This window comes from Gobio gobio (assembly GCF_949357685.1).
Source record: "Gobio gobio genome assembly, chromosome: 19".
NCBI classification, from domain to species: Eukaryota; Metazoa; Chordata; class Actinopteri; order Cypriniformes; family Gobionidae; genus Gobio; species Gobio gobio.
In genome coordinates, this window is record NC_137112.1 from 23210847 (window position 1) to 23233988 (window position 23142).

The following is a 23142-nucleotide window of genomic DNA, read 5'->3' on the forward strand; positions in this document are numbered from 1 at the left end:
ATGATAGAGTCCTTTCACCTTTGTGTACAAGAGTTTCTGGGGATTGAAATATACAAATCCTGACATCTAGTGGATAAGAACCATAAACTAGGGAATTTTAACTACAGCAGTATGGGAGGCAGAGTCCTGCACGCGGGTAGGCCTACCCGACGGGTGACGGGTAAAAATTAGTGCTGGGAATAATTTTTTTTTTTTAAAAACTAATGAATAGCATTTTCTGTTATTAATCGTGATTAATCGCATGTTTTTAATATTTTAGGTTTTTAATATTTTGATATTGTAATAATTTCAGTTACTCTCCAAATTAATGTATAAACAATTTAAAGACAGTATATTTGAAATGTGTTGTAATGGCATCTTTTTATGAACGAAGGCCAGTATCACTGATACTAATTACATTACCATAGCTGTCAACATTGAACATTGAAAATAAGGGAGATTTCCCAGAATCCATCCACAAAATAAGATTTTTTTTTTACACGATTCTTACCCACAAACCCACAAAAAGAGTTTATAACTACACGATATATTTTGATTTTGGCCATTAGCGTCCTGATCCATCATCGCACATCACACTCATCTACTCTACTCTCCTTGAAGTTCACTTCCCGCTACTTTTTCCCTCTTCCTCCCGCCCGCTGCTGCGACTGTCTTCTTCGATAGTAGCCTAAGCCTAAGGCTGGTTTCCCAACCTTTTTTCAGTCATGGGACCCTTTGAAAATGTTCTCCATTTTGTGGCACCCCCTCGCATACGTTACGCTAGGGGTATAACGGTACAGATTGCTCACGGTTCGGTTTGTGTCATGGTTTTAGGTTCACGGTTTCGGTACGGTTCAGTATTTGCTATGTTCAGGGAAACAATGACTACTGTCAAATAAAAATAAAGAAAACAATAAGAACACCCAAAAATAAAAATTCTGTCATTAATTACTCACCCTCATGTCGCTCCAAACCCGTAAGACCTTCGTTCATCTTCGGAACACAAATTAAGATATTTTTTATGAAATCCGAGAGCTCTCTGACCCCTCCATAGACAGCAATTTAATTAACACTTTCAATGTCCAGAAAGGTAGGAAAGACATTGTTAAAATAGTCCATGTGACTACAGTGGTTCAACCTCAATTTTCGAGAATACTTTTTGTGCAAAAAAACAAACAAAAATAACGACTTTATTCAACAATTTCTTCACATCTGTGTCAGTCTCCTACGCTGTTGACGTAGTGCAGTGCAGCGCTTCCAATTACGTCAGAGCTACGCCAGAACGCTGGCTTTACCATTGGCCGATGCTGTTCACGTGAGCGCCACAAAGCATGCGTGTGATGCTGATGCAGGAGCTGGCCAATGTAAACTGCTTAGGAGACTGACACAGACATGAAGAAATTGTTGAATAAAGCCATTATTTTTGTTAGTTTTTTTGCGTATAAAAAGTATTCTCGTCGCTTCATACCTTTTTGGACCTTGAAAGTGGTAATTAAACTGCTGTCTATGGAGGGGAGCTCTCGGATTTCATCAAAATATCTTAATTTGTGTTCTGAAGATGAGCGAAGGTCTTACGGGTTTGGAACGACATGCGGGTGAGTAATTAATGACAGAATTTTCATTTTTGGGTGAACTAACCCTTTAACCACTCCCCTCCAACCGTCAGTCTGCTATGAGCAAGGTATGGAGAGGACAACCTGGTCTCACAGAATTCCGTGAAATGAACACGGGCCCCTTAACTCAAAATCCTTGGCAGTTTCACGGAATCGCCAAAAATTATGTGATGGGTCCACGGAAGTGATTCCTATGCAAGTCAATGACAGTAAAAAGTAGACATGATTTTATGAATATTTATAGGCTACTTTTATATTTTGGAGCAACTAACTCCACTCCTACCCTAAACCTACCCACTCTCAACAATATAAAACACATAACAGGCAAATACAAGTACAGTCACAGGTATTTATTGCAAAAACTGACCAAAAACAGCATAAAAGTATTAACTCATGTTGCATTCCAAGTCTTCTGAAGTCACACGATGTAAAGAACAGAGTTGATCTTAATGTTTTAATCGCTGAAATGATGATCCCGCCGCTCCGTGAAAACACACTAATTCATATCTCATTCAAATAATACACACGACTCTTTAGCGTGACGCAATCTGTCACGAGACACACGAGAGCCAATGCTGTCAAAGCTGACGTAACGTTTCTTCCGGCGGTGAAATTTGAAATGTGTTTTTGATCTTTGGCAGATGGACTCGACACTGCTGATCGCTTTTGGGGATTTTCTTCACACAAATTAATCGTTTGGCCTCAGAACACTTGGAAAATTTTACTTTTTGAATAAATTGTGCCTGCAGTCGTATCTGCCTGTTATATCCTGTTTTTTATAATACAAAAATGGGTAGGTTTAGGGAAGGGATTGGGTTATGTGTTCTAAACGTGTCTAAATACTGTAAATAAATAAAAAATGAAAAAAATAATTATAAATAAAATTATGCTGGCTGATTAAATCGAGAATAACACTCCATGTCATAATGGCAAAAATCATAGTTTCATGATGATAACCATGCCCAACGCGCCTGTATACTGTCATTGACTTACGTAGGCATCGCTTCAGTGAACCCATCACGGAATTTTCGGCAATTCTGTGAAACTACCACGGATTTTGAGTGAAGGGGCCCGTGTTCATTTCACGGAATTCTGTGAGATCAGGTTGGGAGAGGAGGAAGTAAAACCCTGCCCTCTATTCAATATTCCGTTTCAGTTGGAAATACGTCACAACACTCAAGTAAAGTCGGTTGCAACTCTCGGTTTCACAGGGACTTTAAGCTAATTTAAAAATTAAAGTGTTTATTTATATAAGTTAAAAAATTACAATATTTACTTTTTTGCACATCTAAAGACAATAAGACAAAGTTTAGGTAAATGTTTCTTTGCCTAGCCACATTAAAATGTATTCGATAAAATATTAAAATAGTATTTGTCTTGACTTGTACATCAACAAAGACCACTTTATTAGCTATTTAATAAAAGCATGTAAATACACTTGTGCCACATTTATTTTAATTTATTTACAGATGACTGAAATTCCATATATTTATAAAACTTTATATATTTTGTAAAGCTGGTTAAGTGAGGCTCAATTTATTGTTGTAGAATAAAATATTTTTTAAAGCCCTTCTTGAAACATATAAATACTTCTAATGCAAAAGCCACCTTGGTCAAAAATTAGATAAGGATACTGAGTGAATGCTCTCTGCACGTTCATCAAATACCGTACTTTCACTTCAAACCCGCTAAATCCCAGCCTCAGCCCATTCAGAAGAACCGGTATTGGGTAGAAACCTATACATAGGAACCTGACAAAAATGCTAATTTGAAAGAAAAACATCAGATGGACATAGAGGCTTTTGCATCTGAAGTCTTCATATGTATTTGTACAACCTTACCTTAAAATCACGATCCAGGCTGTTACACAGCACCTGCCAGGGAGGCGTGTACTTGAACATGCTGCTCTGTGTGTGTCTGAGCTGGTGTTTGCTGCAGTGCTACTTGCTTATCAGAGTTTCACAGGAAAACCCTTGCATGCAGTTATCTCAACTCAGTCCTAATGAGTCCAGTCTGTGGAAGAAGTTGGGTTAATGAGAGAGGGGAAGGAGTGGAAGGAAGAGGAAAATCATTTTCAAATAACATAAAATACCAACAGTCAACATATCAAAGTGCAAATACTTTACAAAATATTGCATGATACAATATTTTTTGCAAAATGTGATCAAATTTGTTTGGTTTTACTCTCAAAATAAGATATTCTTCCTTGCGCTGGATGACTCACCTCATCTTTTGCAGGCCCATGGATACAGCAAGACCATCATGTTTATAATACCGCTGAAAGATACAGTCAAAGCAGAGCCTGGCCTACCCCATCAGTAGGTACTTCAGCAGGTTTCAGTCTGGATTAGACCCCATCAGCCACACTTGACACTGTCTCACACACTACCCATAAAACTTGTGTTTTGGCTCAATTGTTCTGGTCAAGCCCCTCCTCCAATATGGCTCTATGTGTTGTTTACCGTTCTCAGCCAAAACGAGAGGTATCATCTTAAGCGAATATGCCCAAAATGTATGTGGGGTGACCTGGCCCATGGTCAAAGATTCAGTGCATGCATGCGTGTGTGTGTGTGTGTGTTTGTGAGTGTGCTGAGGGCAGGGATACCAGTCTGGAATGCTGCTATAATCAGCAACCTTAGAACAAAAGCTGAGAATACCCCTCTACTGTCCAATAATGCACCTCATAGTTGCTCTCTAGCCTGGTCATTTAGTCATTGACAAAGGCAGTGACAATGCCACAGTGGCTCTCAGATTAGTTCTGAAAGGCAGCTGTGGCGTTCCTCAGGTCTCACTACTAGGCCTGCAAATGAGTTTGTATTTAATAAATCAAGAAAATTATTTCCTTGCTTATTTCCCTTACACCTTTACTTTGTTCTAGTTTGTGTAAGATGTTGATTCAGTAACCGCTCTGATGATTCTTCAGACTAATGCAAACTGGCAACTGATAAGAGACATTCGTTCAGGAGTCAAATTACGCTTGTCATACTGTACGTTTTCAATTCATTAAAAAGAACCGGCTCATAAGAGTCAAGTGTTCTCGAATCAGACTACACTGGGCGTGCTGTATGTTTTTGATTCACTAAAAAGAACCAGTTCATAAGAGTCATGTGTTCTTGAATCAGGCTACACTGGGCGTGCTGTATGTTTTTGATTTGCTAAAAAGAATCGGTTCATAAGAGTAATTTGTTTGTGAATCAGACTACACAGGTCATGCTGTATGTTTTTGATTTACTAAAAAGAACCAGTTCATAAGAGTCATTTGTTTGTGAATCAGACTACACAGGTCATGCTGTATGTATGTTTTTGAATCATTAAAAAGAACCGGCTCATAAGAGTCATGTGTTCTTGAATCAGACTACACTGGGGCTCCGTCCGAAACCTGGAAAATGATGCCTTCGGAGGACACATTTCAAGGCAGGAAGGCACCAAGGCACGTCCGAATTTAATATTAGCTTCACAATCCAGTGCTTTCCATTCTGTGACAGTTGAGCTGTAAAAAAAAAGATGGCGTCCGAAAGTTGCGTTTGCTGGTCAGTTTGTGTGTAAATATAAGTTTTTTACCAACATTTTCTACTTCTGATGTAATTTCTAGCGAGAAATTATTAATGTAGTAATTAAATATTTGTTTAGTTCTCACCAAAGCTCTCTCTATTTTGCTGTAGATCATTAAACGGTTACACTGCCTAAGAAGTCTGTCCGAAATTAGTTTCGTGAGGTGCCTTCATGCACAAACGCTGCCTTACAAGCCATTGTCTGATAAGGCAGCGAGGCAACGAGTCAGCTGCCTAGGTTTTCGGATGCAGCCTGGGTGTGCTGTATGGTTTTGATTTACTAAAAAGAATCTGTTCATAAGAGTCCTTTGTTTGTGAATCAGACTACACTGGGCGTGCTGTATGTTTTTGATTTACTAAATCGGTTCAAAAGAGTCATTTGTGAATCAGACTACACTGGGCGTGCTGTATGTTTTTGATTTACTAAAAAGAACCGACTGAGTAATTTGTTTGTGAATCAGACTACACAGGTCATGCTGTATGCTTTTGAATTACTAAAAAGAACCGACTCATGAGAGTCATTTGTTCATCAATCAGACTACACTGGTCATGCTGCATGTTTTTGATTCAATAAGAAGAATCATGTGTTTGTGAATCAGACCACACTGGTCATGCTGTATGTTTTTGAATCACTAAAAAGAACTGACTAATAAGAGTAATTTGTTCATTATTCAGACTACACTGGTCAAAATGAATCTTTTGCTGTGATGTTGAAGATTCACCAAAAAATTTACATTTCTAGATTGCTAAGAAGAACATTGTACATTTGTTGTTACAAGAAAACAAGACAAAGGCAGTGATTTCCGTAAAGCACGTCACATTTTAATGTCTCGTTCCAACTCTTTCTACAGTTCTGTCAGGTTGATTAGAAAGCAGACCTTCACAACACACAGACAACAGTGGCAGTAATAGCACACACACTCATTATCAGGAGAACCAATAAGAGAGGGCTGTTCAGACAGGTAGAGAAATACTCCGTCTGGGCCTCCCATTATCTACTTCAGTACTCATTAGAAACAGGTTATATGTTTCTACATAGTCCTCTGTTCTATCATGCCTTTGAATTCAGCTTGACATCAAGGGTTAGGGGTTCAAGCACAGGGACATTATCTAACGTGGAAATGGATATGCATATGTAGATATGAGAGATTTATGTACCTATAAAAGCATGCAACTATACAAAAGAGATACGCCAGGCCCGTGGCCAGACAACAAGGCATTCAGGGGTGAGGAACACGTCTGAACTGGAATGTTAGTACTGACGGACAGTAAGGTGAGCGGCAAAAGTGTGAGGCAACCGTGAAACTCACAGTGACGCAAAGACTTTAAAGGTGGAGTCCCAGATGAGCAATGGGGGAGGAGCAGACTGGTTCTTGATCAGCTGAACCATGAATTATCAACTCATAGATTCTGCTTTACATCCAAAAACTGTGTACATGGAGAAGTGAAAATGTGCAAGTATGTAAACATGACGTAAGAAGATAAACAGAAAGGTTTTTTTGCATTCACGCTGACCTCATTTGGCTCCTGGGCTTCTAAACACAGACACAAGGATTTCCACATAGCTCATCCCAGCGATTCGGGCAGTTTAACAGATATTAAACTATGTAATTAAAATGGGAGATATATGACACATATTAACTGACGTAAATCATGAATACGACCGCAAAACGCACACACACTTCATCTAGCATACATCTACCAGCTAGCAGGGCCATGTAATTTAATTCCTCTAAAATTAATTCATAATTAAATTAAATCGATGAAGCAAGTAATGTACAAAGTAAGGTACAAAACAGATTTAACATTCATGAACAAACCCTCCAATGTAATGTATAATTAAAGGTGCATTTAGTAGTTTGCCGCTAATTTTTAAACATGAAAAAATAATAAAGAGCCTGAATGGTGTACACTCACATGAGAAGAAGACTGTACTCATAAAAGAGGTTTATAAAAAGCGTTTGAATTATGTATATGATGCTAGTAGCATAGTGTTGTTTGGTGATTCAGAGAGTGCAAACCTGACAATAGACACTCTAATTATCATGCTTTAGTGTTGAGAGAAACTCAATATGGTTCATAGTTCACATATCCCTCTAGCAACAATCCGTCGGATTTAAAAAAAAAAAAGAGCAGTTATTCAGGAGTTGGTTCTTTTTTGGTTGGGCAGGTAAGGAAATATATTATTCTGTAGAAGACTGCTAAAACTCACTAGATTTGTTAAAACTCGAGACGATTGTGCAAGACCACACTAATAGATAATGCCATTGTGATATCAGACCACTGGATGCACCTTTAATGTTACTAGCATTTTTTTATTATGGAAAACATGGAAATAAAACCCCCCCAAAAATGTAAATTAGCACCACATTAAACCATAATGCAGTCGATCTCTTCCACAAAAACACAGGCTTCTGAAGCATTTGGCATCACAGCTACTTTAAGGGCAATTCCAACTATTTTTTTACCAACTTTTACCAGAAATGGTAATTTTTCTCTAAAAGTATCTAAAAAAAAAGAAAAAGAAAGAAAATAAATCTTTAATACTTGGTATGGTAACCTATTAAACGTTTCCTGTCCCCTTTCCACACTTCCCGTCATTTCCTTGGAACAGCTGAGGAAGGGTGGATATTGTCCTTCCTGTCTTTCCCTTCTTGAACTGTTGTGATTATTGTTTAAGTGAGAGAGCTTTGCTTATTCTGACACTAGTTTACACGCATGAGGGCTCTTGCATAGGATTGGCTGCAGCAGTTTGCTGATGTCACTTGTTGGAAATGAGCTGTCAATGACCCTTCCTGAGGGCTAATGGCAGTGCAGACTGAAATACAATCAAAATACCATCCTGGACACAACCGGCTTGATATTTAAACACATCTTAATGTCAGAACAAGGGCGGAGCTTTTTGAATACTCAAAATTAATATGAGCGATGCAGGTGAAATGATGAGAATGAAACAAATGATCCAATGCAAGTTTATATCACGCAGCAGTTTGAAAGTAACCAAGAGAACAACTTACTCCCTACTCTTTATCTCTATTTCCAATAAATAGAGCACTTCAAGTGGGGATAATATATGACAACAAGTGTTTAAGTTAGAACAAAGGAACAATTAAACATGCGTAAGCTCTTTGCTGGACAAGTCTAACTGAGAACGACCACCGAACAAGCCTTACAGCAAAACATCAGAGCTTACCGAGATATCCTCAGCTCACCTGTCCTACATTTCAATATGAAAGAGTGCAATCTACTGGACCCACAGGAGAACAAAGAGACAAAATAACAGGTTATCCTTTAAGGGGAATCTTGGTGCTGTATTTGTGTCCTTGTGAATGTGTGTGAGGAATAGCAAAGAAAAAAGAACAGGGATGCCCTGATAAAAGAAATCACTTTGAAATATTCTTTCGTTTGAAGCAAGTAATTTGTAAAAATGTAGTTTCAGCGCAAAATACAATTACACATGCATTTACAGGAATGTTGGTTCAGTTGAGGTTAAGCTGTGACATGCTTTCATTTACCACAAAATTGTTATAACTCGTCCCCATGTTTGTAAAAAATCATGTTTATTATGCAAGTATAATGGAAGTCTATGGCGAAAGGCATAGGAATAAATAATTAAGTCTAGCTACAAGACTATACACTACTGTTAAAACATTTGGGGTCAGTACTTTTTTTTTTTCTGCATGGGTGCATTAAAGGGTTAGTTCACCCAAAAATGAAAATTCTGTCATTAATTACTAACCCTCATGTTATCAACCCATAAGACGTTCATCTACGGAACACAAATGAAGATATTCTTGATGAAATCCAAGAGCTCTCTGACCCCTCCATAGACAGCAATATAATTAACACTTTCAAGGTCCAGAAAGGTAGTAAAGAGTTAAAATAGTCCATGTGACTACAATGGTTCAACCTTAATTTTAAGAAGCGACGAGAATACTTTTTGTGCGCAAAATACAAACAAAAATAACGACTTTACAGGTATGCAACAATTTCTTCACGTCTGTGTCAGTCTCCTACGCAGTTTACGTTGGTCAGCTTCTGCGTCAGCATCACACTCACGCTTCACGTAAACAGCATCGGCCAATGGTAAGCCGGCATTCTGGCGTAGCTCTGACGTAACTCGGAAGCGCTGCACTGTATTTTCTACGCTAAAGCGTAGAAGACGTGAATAAATTGAAAGTCATTATTTTTGTTTGTTTTTGGCGAGTTGCGTCATAAAATTAAGGTTGAACCACTGAAGTCATATGGACTATTTTAACAATGTCTTTACTACCTTTCTGGGCCTTAAAAGTGTTAACTAAATAGCTGTGAGGGGTCAGAGAGCTCTCGGATTTCGTCAAAAATATCTTAATATGTGTTAATGACAATTAGTAATTAATGACAGAATTTTCATTTTTGGGTGAACTAACCTTTTAAGCTTATCAAAAGTGAATTTTTATAATATAAAAAAAACAAATTCAAATAAATGCTGTTCTTTTGAACTTTACATTCATTAAAGAATAATGTGGAAAAAGTGTATGGCCATTTCCACAAAAATATTAAGCAGCTTTACCATCACAGGAATAAATTACATTTTAAAATACACAAGAGTTATTTAAAATTGTAATATTACTGTCTCTTATGTTCACATTGGTGAACATAAGAGACTTTAAAAAAAAAAATCTTAACGACCCCAAACTTTTGAATGGTAGTGCATGTGCTTCTGTCATGACCATGTAAAGCCAGTAAGGATTTACAGAATGACTTAGACAACAGCTCAAGAAGCACATTTTTGTAGGAAAAATGCAAACTTACCATTTTTGTAACCATATATATATAGGTCTTATTATAAACTGAGGGACGAGTCAAAACTGTTTTCTGTAGTAATCGAGAGCTTAACGTGTAACATTCCTTTAAAGCTCCTGTATAATGGTCAATCCGTTTGTTTACAACAATCCTCTCATTTCTAAGCGTAATGTGCTCTGTCAATCCCCTGTTTTTATTCCTAGTTCGAGAAAACAGAACAAAATAATACAAAATGAAATACTTCCTTCTCACAGCTTCATCAGTAATAAATAGAGCGCAATGTACAATGTTGAAATCTTTGTCTTCAATGTTTTCTTTTGATGCGAAAGTGAAAAAACTTTGCAGTGCACGCAACATATCATGCTTTGCAAAAAGGGAACTCAAAATAAATATTTATTTCAAAAATAAATGATAACTTCATATATGTTATGTGAGATTTTTCATTCCTTCATATGGAAAGGTAGGACTAAATAGGATTTAAGGGGCTTGTTGGATACTGATCGGTTCAGTTCAGTTAAAGGCTCTTTAATCTTCAGACTTTTCTCGTAGGAGCGCATACGACGTGATTAGTTTCAGCCACAATAAAACCAGGAAAAAAAACCTATACGCATAAAATTTAAATGAGGTTAGAGAGTAGGCTATCAAGGGGAAAGGATCAAGCAATATAGAAAATATAAACCAGGTAAAATCAATTAAAGAAACAACAGCTTCTATCAAAAGATAGTGAATGTTTATTCTTTGCCTTGCTATTGTTCTCTCTGTATGTTGTTGCATTTTCATCAGTAAAGTCCGTGTTTGGGAGGGTGTGTTTAGGCTCACATTATGGTGCAGCACTTGCAGGGTTGTTTCTCCTTGCTCTTGACCTCAGCAGCGCCCCCTTCTGGCTGTCCTGACTCTTCTGCCGCCTCTTCAGCCTTCGGTGGCTCTGCTGGGCTGCCATTAGAGGGTGCCTGCTCCTGCATGGTGTCACTGGTGGTGGTGGTCTTGGCATCTCCGTCCTCTATGACGACTACCTCAGCCTTCACAGTCATGCTTTTTTCAAGCCCCAAAACCTTCTTTGTTTCATCCTCGTCCTCCACGCTCTGGTAACCCATGAAAACCATTGTAACTGGGTTCTCCTCACTGGCCCCACCCACTTCTGTCTGAGGTGCTGTGGGTTTTGGTTCTACACCCGTGATCTCCATTATGGGGGTGGAGCCGGCTTCCGCTGGGACTACGTCTTTCTCAACCTTCTCCACTTTCTCTGCCTGCCCTCGCTCCAGTCGCGGTGTAGTCTTGCCGCTCTCACTCATGGTCACCTCATCAGCTTTGTGGAGGAGCTCATCCACCTCTAAAGAGCTGAGCTGGTGAACGCCATTGGTTACTGAGCCATCCACACCGCGCACTTCATGCACCACTACATAGAGAAAAATAAGACACTTTTCAGTGATACCCTGACTGACTGGCCTTCATTTCAAGATTGACATGACACCCCCTAGCAATATTGACCCGAACGTTTGTGGGTCAACAGCAAATTTAAATGTCCAAGATCAAGAAAAAGAAATCCTTTATCTTGTTGGTTTCATACGGTTGCCTAATTTAATTTTAAATAAAAATTATTTAAAATTTCAATGACAAAATTACATTCGCGGTAAACATCAAGTAAAAAGTACTAACACATTTTCCTTAGACCTTAAATGTATGTAATTGTATGCAATCCTATAGATTACAGTTATAGATTACTTTCCAAAAAAAAGATTTTTCGATAAATATATTTTTCAAGATTTTTTTCACAAATATATATATTTTTTTTAAAATGTATGGGAGTACCATATAATAGTAGAAACAGGAACAAAGCATGCACATCACCGGCAAAAATATGCTAGAGACTGGGTGCTCGACTAAAGAAATAATTATATATATATTTTTTTTAGAAGTCAGCACACCAAAGATCCAAAAAATGTAAAAGTGGACTCACACACAGTTAAAAACATGTCAAAATATTATTTGTATTATTTTAAATATATGTTTAAAAAAATTAACAATTTCAAACAACAGGGAGTGTCATGTCACTGACCCTTATACCATCTTTCAGATTATAATAAACAGCACTCATGCCTTACTTGACAATACCTATATGAAGTTTTATAGCAAACTTGTAGCCAACTTTGCAGCACATTTGCCACATATTAACTAAGGTTTGCTGAAGTCAAGTTTTTACAAAGGAAGGATTTATTATACTGTGAATTCAATAAAAAAAATACTGCTAGAAAGCCTAGAAAATAAATACTTATTCTACCCATTGACGAACACATGGAAAGCATACTGTGCCCAGTTAGTGACTACTGTTAGCATTGTCTTTAAAGGGATAGTTCACCCAAAAATGAAAATTACCCCATGATTTACTCACCCTCAAGTCATAGGTGTATATGACATTCTTCTTTCAGACGAATACAATCGGAGTTATATTAAAATATGTCCTGGCTCTTCCAAGCTTTGTAATGGCAGTGAATGGCAGCTCAAAATTTGAAGACCAAAAAGTGCATCCATCCATTAAAAAAAAAGTAATCCACACGGCTCCGGGGGGTTAATAAAGGCCTCCTGAAGCAAATCGATGGGATTTTGTATTGTATTCGTCTGAAAGAAGAATGTCATATACACCAAGGATGGCTTGAGGGTGAGTCAATTACGGGATCATTTACATTTTTGGGTGAACTATCCCTTTAAAGATTGTGTGTCAGGTGCACTTCAATTGATAGAAGTGCTCACTTGACTGAGGGATCAAACACAGGGAAAGTGTGGCAAGCTGTAAACAGAGCAGGAAGCAAGCAGTGTTACTGGTGTTAGCATTAGCAGCTAGCAGCATACAGTACAAACACATACAGTATCAGAGAATGAAGTATTTTAATAATCCGTAAACCCTTGGAGAATATATTTAATATGTGGTTAATTTATAGTTTTATTGTTTGACACCACATTTTAACTGGGAAGCGTATAAAGTCAGGCTGGAGGCTCGTGGCTAAGCTTGGCAGCAACATGCCCAAAACTAGCAGTCAAGTTGCAGGGTGACCAAATTAGAGTTTAATGAATGACATGGTCACTTGTTCTCTGCCAGAAAATATTGATAAGAGTCAACAAAAAACAGGTGTTTGTGGTAACCCTGCATCTAAAGCCATGCTCAGATTAATTTATTCCTTTACAAGAAGTGACCAGCATTTAATGACAAATCCAGTGTGTTACTTTTAAAACCGAATTCATATGTTTACACTAACTCACCCTCATGTTGTTCCAGACCCATTTGACTCACTTTCTTTGGTGGAACCTAAAAGAGATGTTTGGCAGAATGCCCAAGCTACTTGTTTCCATGCAATGAAAGCATACAGGGGCCATCAAGCTCCAAAAAGGACAAAATAGTTAATATGACTCATGGTTATCTTTTAAAACCACAAGCTTTGTGTGAGGAGTAGATTTAAATTTACAACCCAGGCTCATTGAAAAAAACATCCCAACGTTGGTTGTTGTATTGTGGTATTCGGAATTGAAATGTGCGGTGAGTGACTCTAAAAGGTTAATGCTCTGTTGTGTTTGAAAATAAACCCTTCACCTAACCAGTAGTCTTAATGAAAGCAAATGTGAGATTAAAATGCATTTGCTGAAGCAACCACACAATTTAACCTTGCTGCTATAAGTCTTTGAGGTCTTTTCTCATGACCGCAAATGCAGTGCTCTACTATACATCAGAAAAGCCATACATAAGGAACTGGTTATGTGATGCACACATCAAAATATATTAGCTTACAGCACGCACTATGGTTAGTGTTTTGATATCATAACACATTATTGTGCAAGGAACTGTTTTTATTAATTGATAATCTGCCCCTGTAGTCATAATTAGTTTAAAAAGGATTACAAGTCTGTGTTTTACAGCCACTATTGTTGTATATTTTATTCACTTATACTTGTTGCCATCCCAGCTCTTAAATGTCAAACGCCTGAACATAAATAAAAAAATTATACTTGGAGATGCATCATGCCTGGTTTGTCGTCAATCATGCTGAATGGAAATGCTCTAATACATCCCAAATGTGTTCTATCGGGTTGAGGTCAAGACTAGTCAAGTTCCTCCATACCAAACTCTATCATCCATGTGTTTATGGACCTTGCTTCGTGCACTGGCACTGACGCAATCATGTTGGAACAGGAAGTTGCCATCCCCAAACTGTTCCCACAAAATTGGAAGCATGAAATTGTCCAAAATGTCTTGGTATGCTGAAGCATTAAGAGTTCCTTTCACTGGAACAAAGGGGCCAAGCCCAACCCCTGAATATCATAATCCCCCCTCCACCAAACTTTACACTTGGCACAATGCAGTCAGGCAAGTACCATTTTCCTGGCAACCGCCAAACCCAGACTCGTCCATCGGATTGCCAGAGAACACATCTCCACGGCTCCAGAGTCCAGTAGCGCCATGCTTTACACCACTGCATCCGACGCTTTGTATTGCATTTGATGTAAGGCTTGAATGCAGCTGCTCGGCCATGGAAACCTATTCCATGAAGCTCTCTACACACTGTTCTTGAGCTAATCTGAAGGCCACATGAAGTTTGGAGGTCTGTAGCTATTGACTCTGCACAAAGTTGACGACTTCTGCGCACTCTGCGCCTCAGCATGCGCTGACCCCGCTCTGTGATTTTACATGGCTGTGTTGCTGTTGTATTATTTAGTAATACATTTAGTAGTGGGAATATTTAGTAGTGAGGAAATTTCACGAATGGACTTATTGCACAGGTGGCAATCTATCACGGTACCATGCTTGAATTCACTGAGCTCCTGAGAGCGACCCATTCTTTCACAAATGTTTGTAGAAGCAGTCTGCATGCCTAGGTGCTTGATTGTATACACCTGTGGCCATGGAAATGATTGGAACACCTGAATTCAATGATTTGGAGGGGTGTCCCAATACATTTGGCTATATAGTGTATGTGAAAGTGAGAATAAAATATGAGAGCTACAGAAGAAAGAAAGTAATACGGGTTTGGAACAACATGAGGGTGAGTAAATGATGCAATTTTGTATGTAAACTGATTGCGATTAAACAAAAACAACATAAACATCAGGTTTAGTCATATAAGATGAAGTACAGCTGATGTTCTAAATATATTTTCCATAATATGTTTTATTCAAACATGTACACTTCTCGTAAAGTAGGCATTTCTAGCAAAGCTCTATCGCCAGCCACCTTTCTGTTCATCCTCATAGACCTTGACCCCCTGCTGCAAGAGGTCTTTGGGGAGCAGTGTGTTAGTGGACAGGACTTTGGTCTTGCCAGTCACCAGGTCCTTTTCAACTGTGATCTCTACGGAGTACATCGCTGCAGTGCCAACGAAAGAACACATTACCATCCTGCAATGATGTGCTGTCAAACTCACATGAAGACATTTAACACACACACAGATATGCACACTTGCTTTATTCAAACAACCAGACAAACATGATGACTGTCTGTTGAGAACTATGAAAAATGACAGAGTGAGGTGTTGAAAGACAATTTGACTGATAGGCGCCACATGGTGCTGTTTGTGTTTTAATGTAATTTATGATGTTATCTAGAGATATAGATATAGAGATATATATATATATATATATATATATATATATATATATATATATATATATATATATAAATAATATATATATATATATAATCTAGATAACATCATATATATATATATATATATATATATATATATATATATATATATATATATATATATTTATTTATAGAATAATCAGAACTTAGAAATTCCTTTATAACCAATTTTATATATATTTTTAAACAAAATCACAATATTATTGGTGAGTATAGTAGAATTCTTAAAATCTAAAAATCTAAAGAAATTATAACCAGTGCTGCTTGAAAGTTTGTGGACCCAGGCTACATTATCTGTGAAAATAAAATATATATAAAATATATAAATATAAAATATTATCCTCCAGGTCCCGAAAATGTCCAGAAAACTTTTGAACAGGTCCAAAGTTTCCTTGTTTTGTATAAATGTCAATTTTTTTAATTACTGTACTGTACTGTCCTTCGTAAGCAACAGAAGATTCTTGCATGTTTCCTGGGAGACAAATTAAGTACAGTTTACCTTCATCTTCAAAATCAAAAAGTTTTCACCCCCGGCCCTTAATGCATCGTGTTTCCTTTTGGAGCATCAGTGAATCTTTGAACATTTTTAAATAGTTTTAATAGTTTTTAAGAGTCCCTTAATTGTCCTCAGTGTGAAAATATCTCAAAATCATACAGTTACTGCTGGAAAGGGTTCAAATGTGCAGCTGGAAAACTGAAGAATTTTCAGGACCTGGAGGATTTTTCTGACGAACATTTGGCGGTTTAACTGCTAAGGACAAACAAAGGATCTCAAGAACGACCATTACAAAACAAAAAAACAGCCGTGGATCATCCAGGTATCGACAAGAATCGGGGTCATTTTTATAAATTCAGCATTTTTTTCTTTTTTTCGTCTTGTAAAAAAAAAAATGTAAACATCTTTTATTTAAAATATCTTATTCAGGACAGTACTAAATAAAAAAATAACATGCATTTTGTATGATCCCTCTTATTTTGTTAAAATTGTTCACATTTTCTGCAAGGGTTTCACATACTTTCAAGCAGCACTGTATATATATTAATTATTTAATCATTTGTTGTGTTTTTTATTGTTTGTTTTTGAGGTTAATTCTAAATATATTAATGATAATTTACCGTTTTTGTACATCATAATCAGAACTTAAAATTATATATAGAGCACTGATATTATATATCAGAATTTAGAAATTCCTTATTACCTGTTGTATATTTTTATACAAAATACATTATATAAATTATATAAAAATACTTTTAATTTGTTTTACAAAATGGTAACCTTTTTTATATAAAAATATACTTTTCCCAGTATTTTAAATATAAAAAAACAGATACATGTAGTTATTATTATATTATTATATCATTTGTTGTATTTTTTTTGTTTGTTTTGTTTATTTTTGTAACTCTGTCATGCAAAATTATAAAAGACATGGCAACCTAATCCTTTATTAGAGTAACTTCTGCAAATAACTTTCTATTAGATGTTATTCTGCTCACAGACACACACACACACATGCAAACACACATCAACTGAGAGAAGAGAATCAGAAGACAAGATTAGATTAAATCAGCACAAGATTAGTACGTTTTTAAACAATGATATAGGACAATTTTTGTGAGTTTGAAACCCACAAGAGTTCATTAACTTTCTGTTTTGTGGTCTAGTCATATATTTCAGTCCAAACTGTAAATAAATAAAAGCTTGTCATATTTTGGTCTGTATCCATCTCTGAAAATTCGAACAATACTATTGGGGTGTGAATGTGAGTATTTAGGGCTTTTCCACAGTTCAGCAAAGGCACAGTTAAGGGTCTAAAAGCTTTGAGAACCACTGAAAAGGTCTGAAATGACATTAAAAGGCTAATAAGTTTAAAAGTGTACTTTATGAGCCCAGAGAGAACCTTAACTCTCATTGTGTGGCTCTTTCCATCAGTATGTGGTCTTAATCTCAGAATTAGAGCGGTAAAGAGTAAAAACAGCAGGAAGAGTGTGTGATCTCTGCGTGAGCTATGGTTGGACCAACACTCACCTGCTCTCATCATGTCAGAGACACCTCCGGATTTCTCCAGACGAGGGCTGACGTGAACTTTGACCTCTAATTAGGGTCATGAATGAGGACAGAGAAGGACAGAGAATGATAAAAAGGTATAAGCAGCAAGAGTGTGGAACAGGAAGGAGATGGGAAGGAGTACTAAACACAAGACTGACTGTAATGTATTTTACCCCAGTGGATACATGACATGATAACTCCAGAAACTGGTCTTTTGGGAACTGATAAATTGCTGTTTTTGAGATTTCAAAGTGTGTGCAGAAAAAAGGCTATCATTAGAGGTGTTTCTGGTGTCAGAGAGGATGATGATGTTACCTTTTACAGAGTCTGTCACAACCTGCAAAAAGGAGAGAGAAAGAGAGAAAATGAGAAGTTAGATACAAAATATCCAAATACAGTCATCAGTCAAATTACTTTGTTATTGTGAGGATAGTCTTTTCTGTTTACTACAAGAGTACTTTATCATATTAGTGTTAAGTATGTCTAAACCAGAAACATTCAGGTTAGTATCTGTGCTTGACTCTTCTCTTAAAAACAATTTCACAAGTTTCATGACTTATGATTTTCTGTCAAATACAGACAATGGACCCTTTTCACAGACAGTGATGGCACGTTTCCACAGTTATATCAACATCGCAAATCTAGTAAAGTATTTCATATTTAAATGTAAAAAAAAAAAAAAAAGTAATACATATTTGAAGAGTTCAGATGCAAAAGCCTCTAAAAGCCACCTCAGTCAAAAATGTGATAACGATACTGGGTGAATGCTCTCCGCATAGTATACGTTCATAAAATACTTTCACTTCAAACTCACTAAATCCCAGCCTCAGCCCATTCAGAAGTACAGGTACTTAGGTAGAAACATAGAAGCTTGACAAAAAGGCTTTTGCATCTGAAGTCTTCATTTATAACGTTCAACTTTTTCTTATACGCCTTGGTAGTAAATTACATATATATTTTTTCCGTCTTTTGGAAAGTCAATGAATGCTATCATAGATTTTATCTTTTGATATCGGAGTCAATGGGAATCCAAAAATTATATTTGTTGTCGTCTCCCGTTCATCACTATGGAAGTTTACCCAACTATGCTGTCTTCCGCTTCTGAGAACCCCGGAAATGTGAAAAGGGTCCATTTAGATTCCTAAAGAAAAGAGATGCACACATCTTTTCTGAGGTTTACTATCATACTATAATATGAATATTTATTATAGAAATATGTATTTGTTTAAAACTATGGTAATCTAAAAACTGCAAAATAAACAAATCATTTAAATATTTATTGTGTGAAAAATATTTATATACGTATATATATGTATATGAATATCCCATTAATTTGCCGAGGTGTCATTTCCATAAATTCTTTTTTCTAGTTAGTCTATATACCAAGGAGACAACAATGTCAATAAAGTGCAAGCTTGCGGTGAAATATAAGATATGTAATGTGTAAAGAAAAAGTTTGGAAGCTTGTTTCCGCCACAGAATAAAAATGAACGATAATTGCAATTAACTTTTTATCTCACAATTCTGACTTTATAACTCGCAATTCTGACTTTATATCTCACAATTCTGAGTTTATATCTCACAATTCTGAGTTTATATCTCACAATTCTGACTTTATATCTCACAATTCTGACTTTATATCTCACAATTCTGACTTTATAACTTGCAATTCTGACTTTATATCTCACAATTCTGACATTATATCTCACAATTCTGACATTATAACTCGCAATTCTAACTTTATATCTCACAATTCTGAGTTTATATCTCACAATTCTGACATTATAACTCGCAATTCTGACTTTATAACTCGCAATTCTGACTTTATAACTCGCAATTCTGACTTTATATCTCACAATTCTGAGTTTATATCTCACAATTCTGAGTTTATATCTCACAATTCTGACTTTATATCTCACAATTCTGACATTATATCTCACAATTCTGACATTATAACTCGCAATTCTAACTTTATATCTCACAATTCTGAGTTTATATCTCACAATTCTGACATTATAACTCGCAATTCTGACTTTATAACTCGCAATTCTGACTTTATAACTCGCAATTCTGACTTTATAACTCGCAATTCTGACTTTATATCTCACAATTCTGAGTTTATATCTCACAATTCTGAGTTTATATCTCACAATTCTGACTTTATATCTCACAATTCTGACATTATATCTCACAATTCTGACATTATAACTCGCAATTCTAACTTTATATCTCACAATTCTGAGTTTATATCTCACAATTCTGACATTATAACTCGCAATTCTGACTTTATAACTCGCAATTCTGACTTTATAACTCGCAATTCTGAGTTTATATCTCACAATTCTGAGTTTATATCTCACAATTCTGACTTTATATCTCACAATTCTGACTTTATAACTCGCAATTCTGACTTTATATCTCACAATTCTGACTTTATATCTCACAATTCTGACTTTATATCTCACAATTCTGACATTATAACTCGCAATTCTAACTTTATATCTCACAATTCTGAGTTTATATCTCACAATTCTGACATTATAACTCGCAATTCTGACTTTATATCTCACAATTCTGAATTTATATCACGCAATTCTGACTTTATATCACACAATTCTGACTAAATATCACGCAATTCTGACTTTACATCAGACAATTCTGACATTATAACTCGCAATTCCTGACTATATCTCACAATTCTGACATTATGACTCGCAATTCTGACTTTATATCTCACAATTCTGACTTTATATCTCAATTCTGACTATATAACTCGCAATTCTGACTTTATATCACACAATTCTGACATTATAACTCGCAATTCTGACTATATCTCACAATTCTGACATTATAACTCGCAATTCTGACTAGATCTCACAATTCTGACATTATAACTCGCAAATCTGACTTTATATCACACAATTCTGACTTTATATCTCGCAATTCTGACTTTATATCTCACAATTCTGACTTTATATCACAATTCTGACATTATAACTCGCAATTCTGACTTTATATCACACAATTCTGACATTATAACTCGCAATTCCTGACTATATCTCACAATTCTGACTTTATAACACGCAATTCTGACTTTATATTGAACAATTCTGACTTTATAACTCGCAATTCTGACTTTATATCTCACAATTCTGACATTATAACTCGCAATTCTGACTATATAACTCGCAATCTGACTTTATATCTCACAATTCTGACTTTATATCTCGCAATTCTGACTTTATAACTCGCAATTCTAACTTTATATCTCACAATTCTGACATTATAACTCGCAATTCTGACTTTATATCTCACAATTCTAACATTATAACTCGCAAACTTTGGACCCTCTTCAGTTTGCCTATCGTCCCAATAGATCGACTGAAGATGCCATTTCTCACGTCCTTCACTCCTGCCTCACTCACATCGACAGCAAAAGTGGGAACTATGTCAGGCTGCTATTTATTGACTATAGCTCAGCCTTTAACACCATAGTTCCCATTAAGCTAACACACAAACTCCTGGATCTAGGCCTGAATTCTTCTCTCTGCCTCTGGATTGAAGATTTCCTCACTGGCAGACCCCAGGCGGTGAGAGTAGGCCAGTTCACCTCCACCTCCATCACCCTGAGTGTTGGAGCTCCACAGGGCTGTGTGCTGAGTCCCCTGCTCTACTCTCTCTACACCCATGACTGTTTGTCCACACACAGCTCCACCTCTATCATCAAGTTTGCTGATGATACTGTTGTCCTGGGTCTCATCTCCAACAACAATGAGACGGCATACTTGGACGAAGTGGAGCAACTGACATCATGGTGCCAGGACAACTGTCTCTCTCTGAATGTTAACAAGACCAAAGAACTGATTGTGGACTTCAGGAAGAGACAGCATCGGTCATACTCCCCTCTCATGATCAGCGGGACACCGGTAGAGAGAGTGAGCAGCTTCAAATACCTGGGTGTGAACATCTCTGAGGATCTGACCTGGACTACACACATCCAGACACAGGTGAAAAAAGCCAGGCAAAGACTGTACCACCTGCGCCAGCTGAGGAAATTCAGGGTTTCACCAGCCATCCTGAAAACTTTCTATCGAGGGGCGATAGAAAGTGTCCTGACTCAGTGCATCACAGCGTGGTACGGGAACAGCACCAGTCACGACTGCAAAGCCCTGCAAAGAGTGGTGCGCTTATCCGAGCGCATCTCAGGCTCAGCTCTCCCGTCTCTGCAGGACATCTTCACCAAACGCTGCAGAGGTAGAGCTACTAAAATCATCAGAGACATTAATCACCCTGCAAACTCTCACTTCACCCTGCTGCCATCTGGTAAGCGCTTCCGTAGCCTGATGGCAAAGACTGAAAGACTCAGGAGGAGTTTCTTCCCCCAGGCCATCAGACTCCTGAACTCAGTCACGTGACTTCACTTCACCCCCGCACACACATAAACATCCAGTCTTTTAACATTAACATCCACATACTGCAATTGCACTGCACTTTACGTCCCTATTGTTACTGCGTAACAACCTGTAATAAACCTTGCACATTATACTTCTTTATATATACATATTATATATTTTATGTTAACCACTTATTTTTAAGTCTACAGTTTATCTCACTTATCATATCCACATATTTTTTATATTTTTATTTTTATCTTATTTCCTATTTTTATCTTAACTTGATTTATTTATAATTCTACTTATGTTAATACTTTTTATTCTAATTTTATTCTATTTCTATTTAATTTCTTGTAACTGTTATTTGCACTGTCCATGGAGCGGACCTGTTTACATTTCACTGCCAGTTGTATATTGTGTATATAACTGTGTATGTGACAAATAAAACTCTTGAATCTTGAATTCTGACTTTATATCTCACAATTCTGAATTTATATCACGCAATTCTGACTTAATATCACACAATTCTGACTTTACATCAGACAATTCTGACATTATAACTCGCAATTCCTGACTATATCTCACAATTCTGACTTTATATCACGCAATTCTGACTTTATAACTCGCAATTCTGACTTTATATCTCACAATTCTGACATTATAACTCGCAATTCTGACTATATCTCACAATTCTGACATTATAACTCGCAATTCTGACTATATCTCACAATTCTGACTTTACATCTCACAATTCTGACATTATAACTCGCAAATCTGACTTTATATCTCACAATTCTGACATAACTCGCAATTCTGACTTTATATCTCACAATTCTGAATTTATATCCCGCAATTCTGACTTAATATCACGCAATTCTGACTTTACATCAGACAATTCTGACATTATAACTCGCAATTCCTGACTATATCTCACAATTCTGACTTTATATCACGCAATTCTGACTTTATAACTCGCAATTCTGACTTTATATCTCACAATTCTGACATTATAACTCGCAATTCTGACTATATCTCACAATTCTGACATTATAACTCGCAATTCTGACTATATCTCACAATTCTGACTTTACATCTCACAATTCTGACATTATAACTCGCAATTCTGACATTATAACTCGCAATT

At 36.7% G+C, this 23142-nt stretch overlaps 1 protein-coding gene across 3 annotated transcripts in view; it reads right to left on the bottom strand.

Moving 5' to 3' along the window:
* Positions 1-8825: 8825 nt before the first annotated feature.
* Positions 8826-23142, bottom strand: part of palm1a (paralemmin 1a) — a 61971-nt gene continuing 47654 nt past the window's right edge. Inside the window, exons 6-9 of one of the 3 annotated variants that reach the window (XM_079844734.1) lie at positions 17920-17941; positions 17584-17649; positions 15147-15278; positions 8826-11324 (exon numbers count right to left, since the gene is read on the bottom strand). In XM_079844734.1, coding sequence (XP_079700860.1) covers positions 10744-11324; positions 15147-15278; positions 17584-17649; positions 17920-17941 — 801 coding nt within the window. In that variant the 3' untranslated portion in view covers positions 8826-10743. The remainder of the gene's footprint in view (positions 11325-15146; positions 15279-17583; positions 17650-17919; positions 17942-23142) is intronic. The other 2 variants (XM_079844735.1, XM_079844736.1) reach the window with 2 other exon arrangements.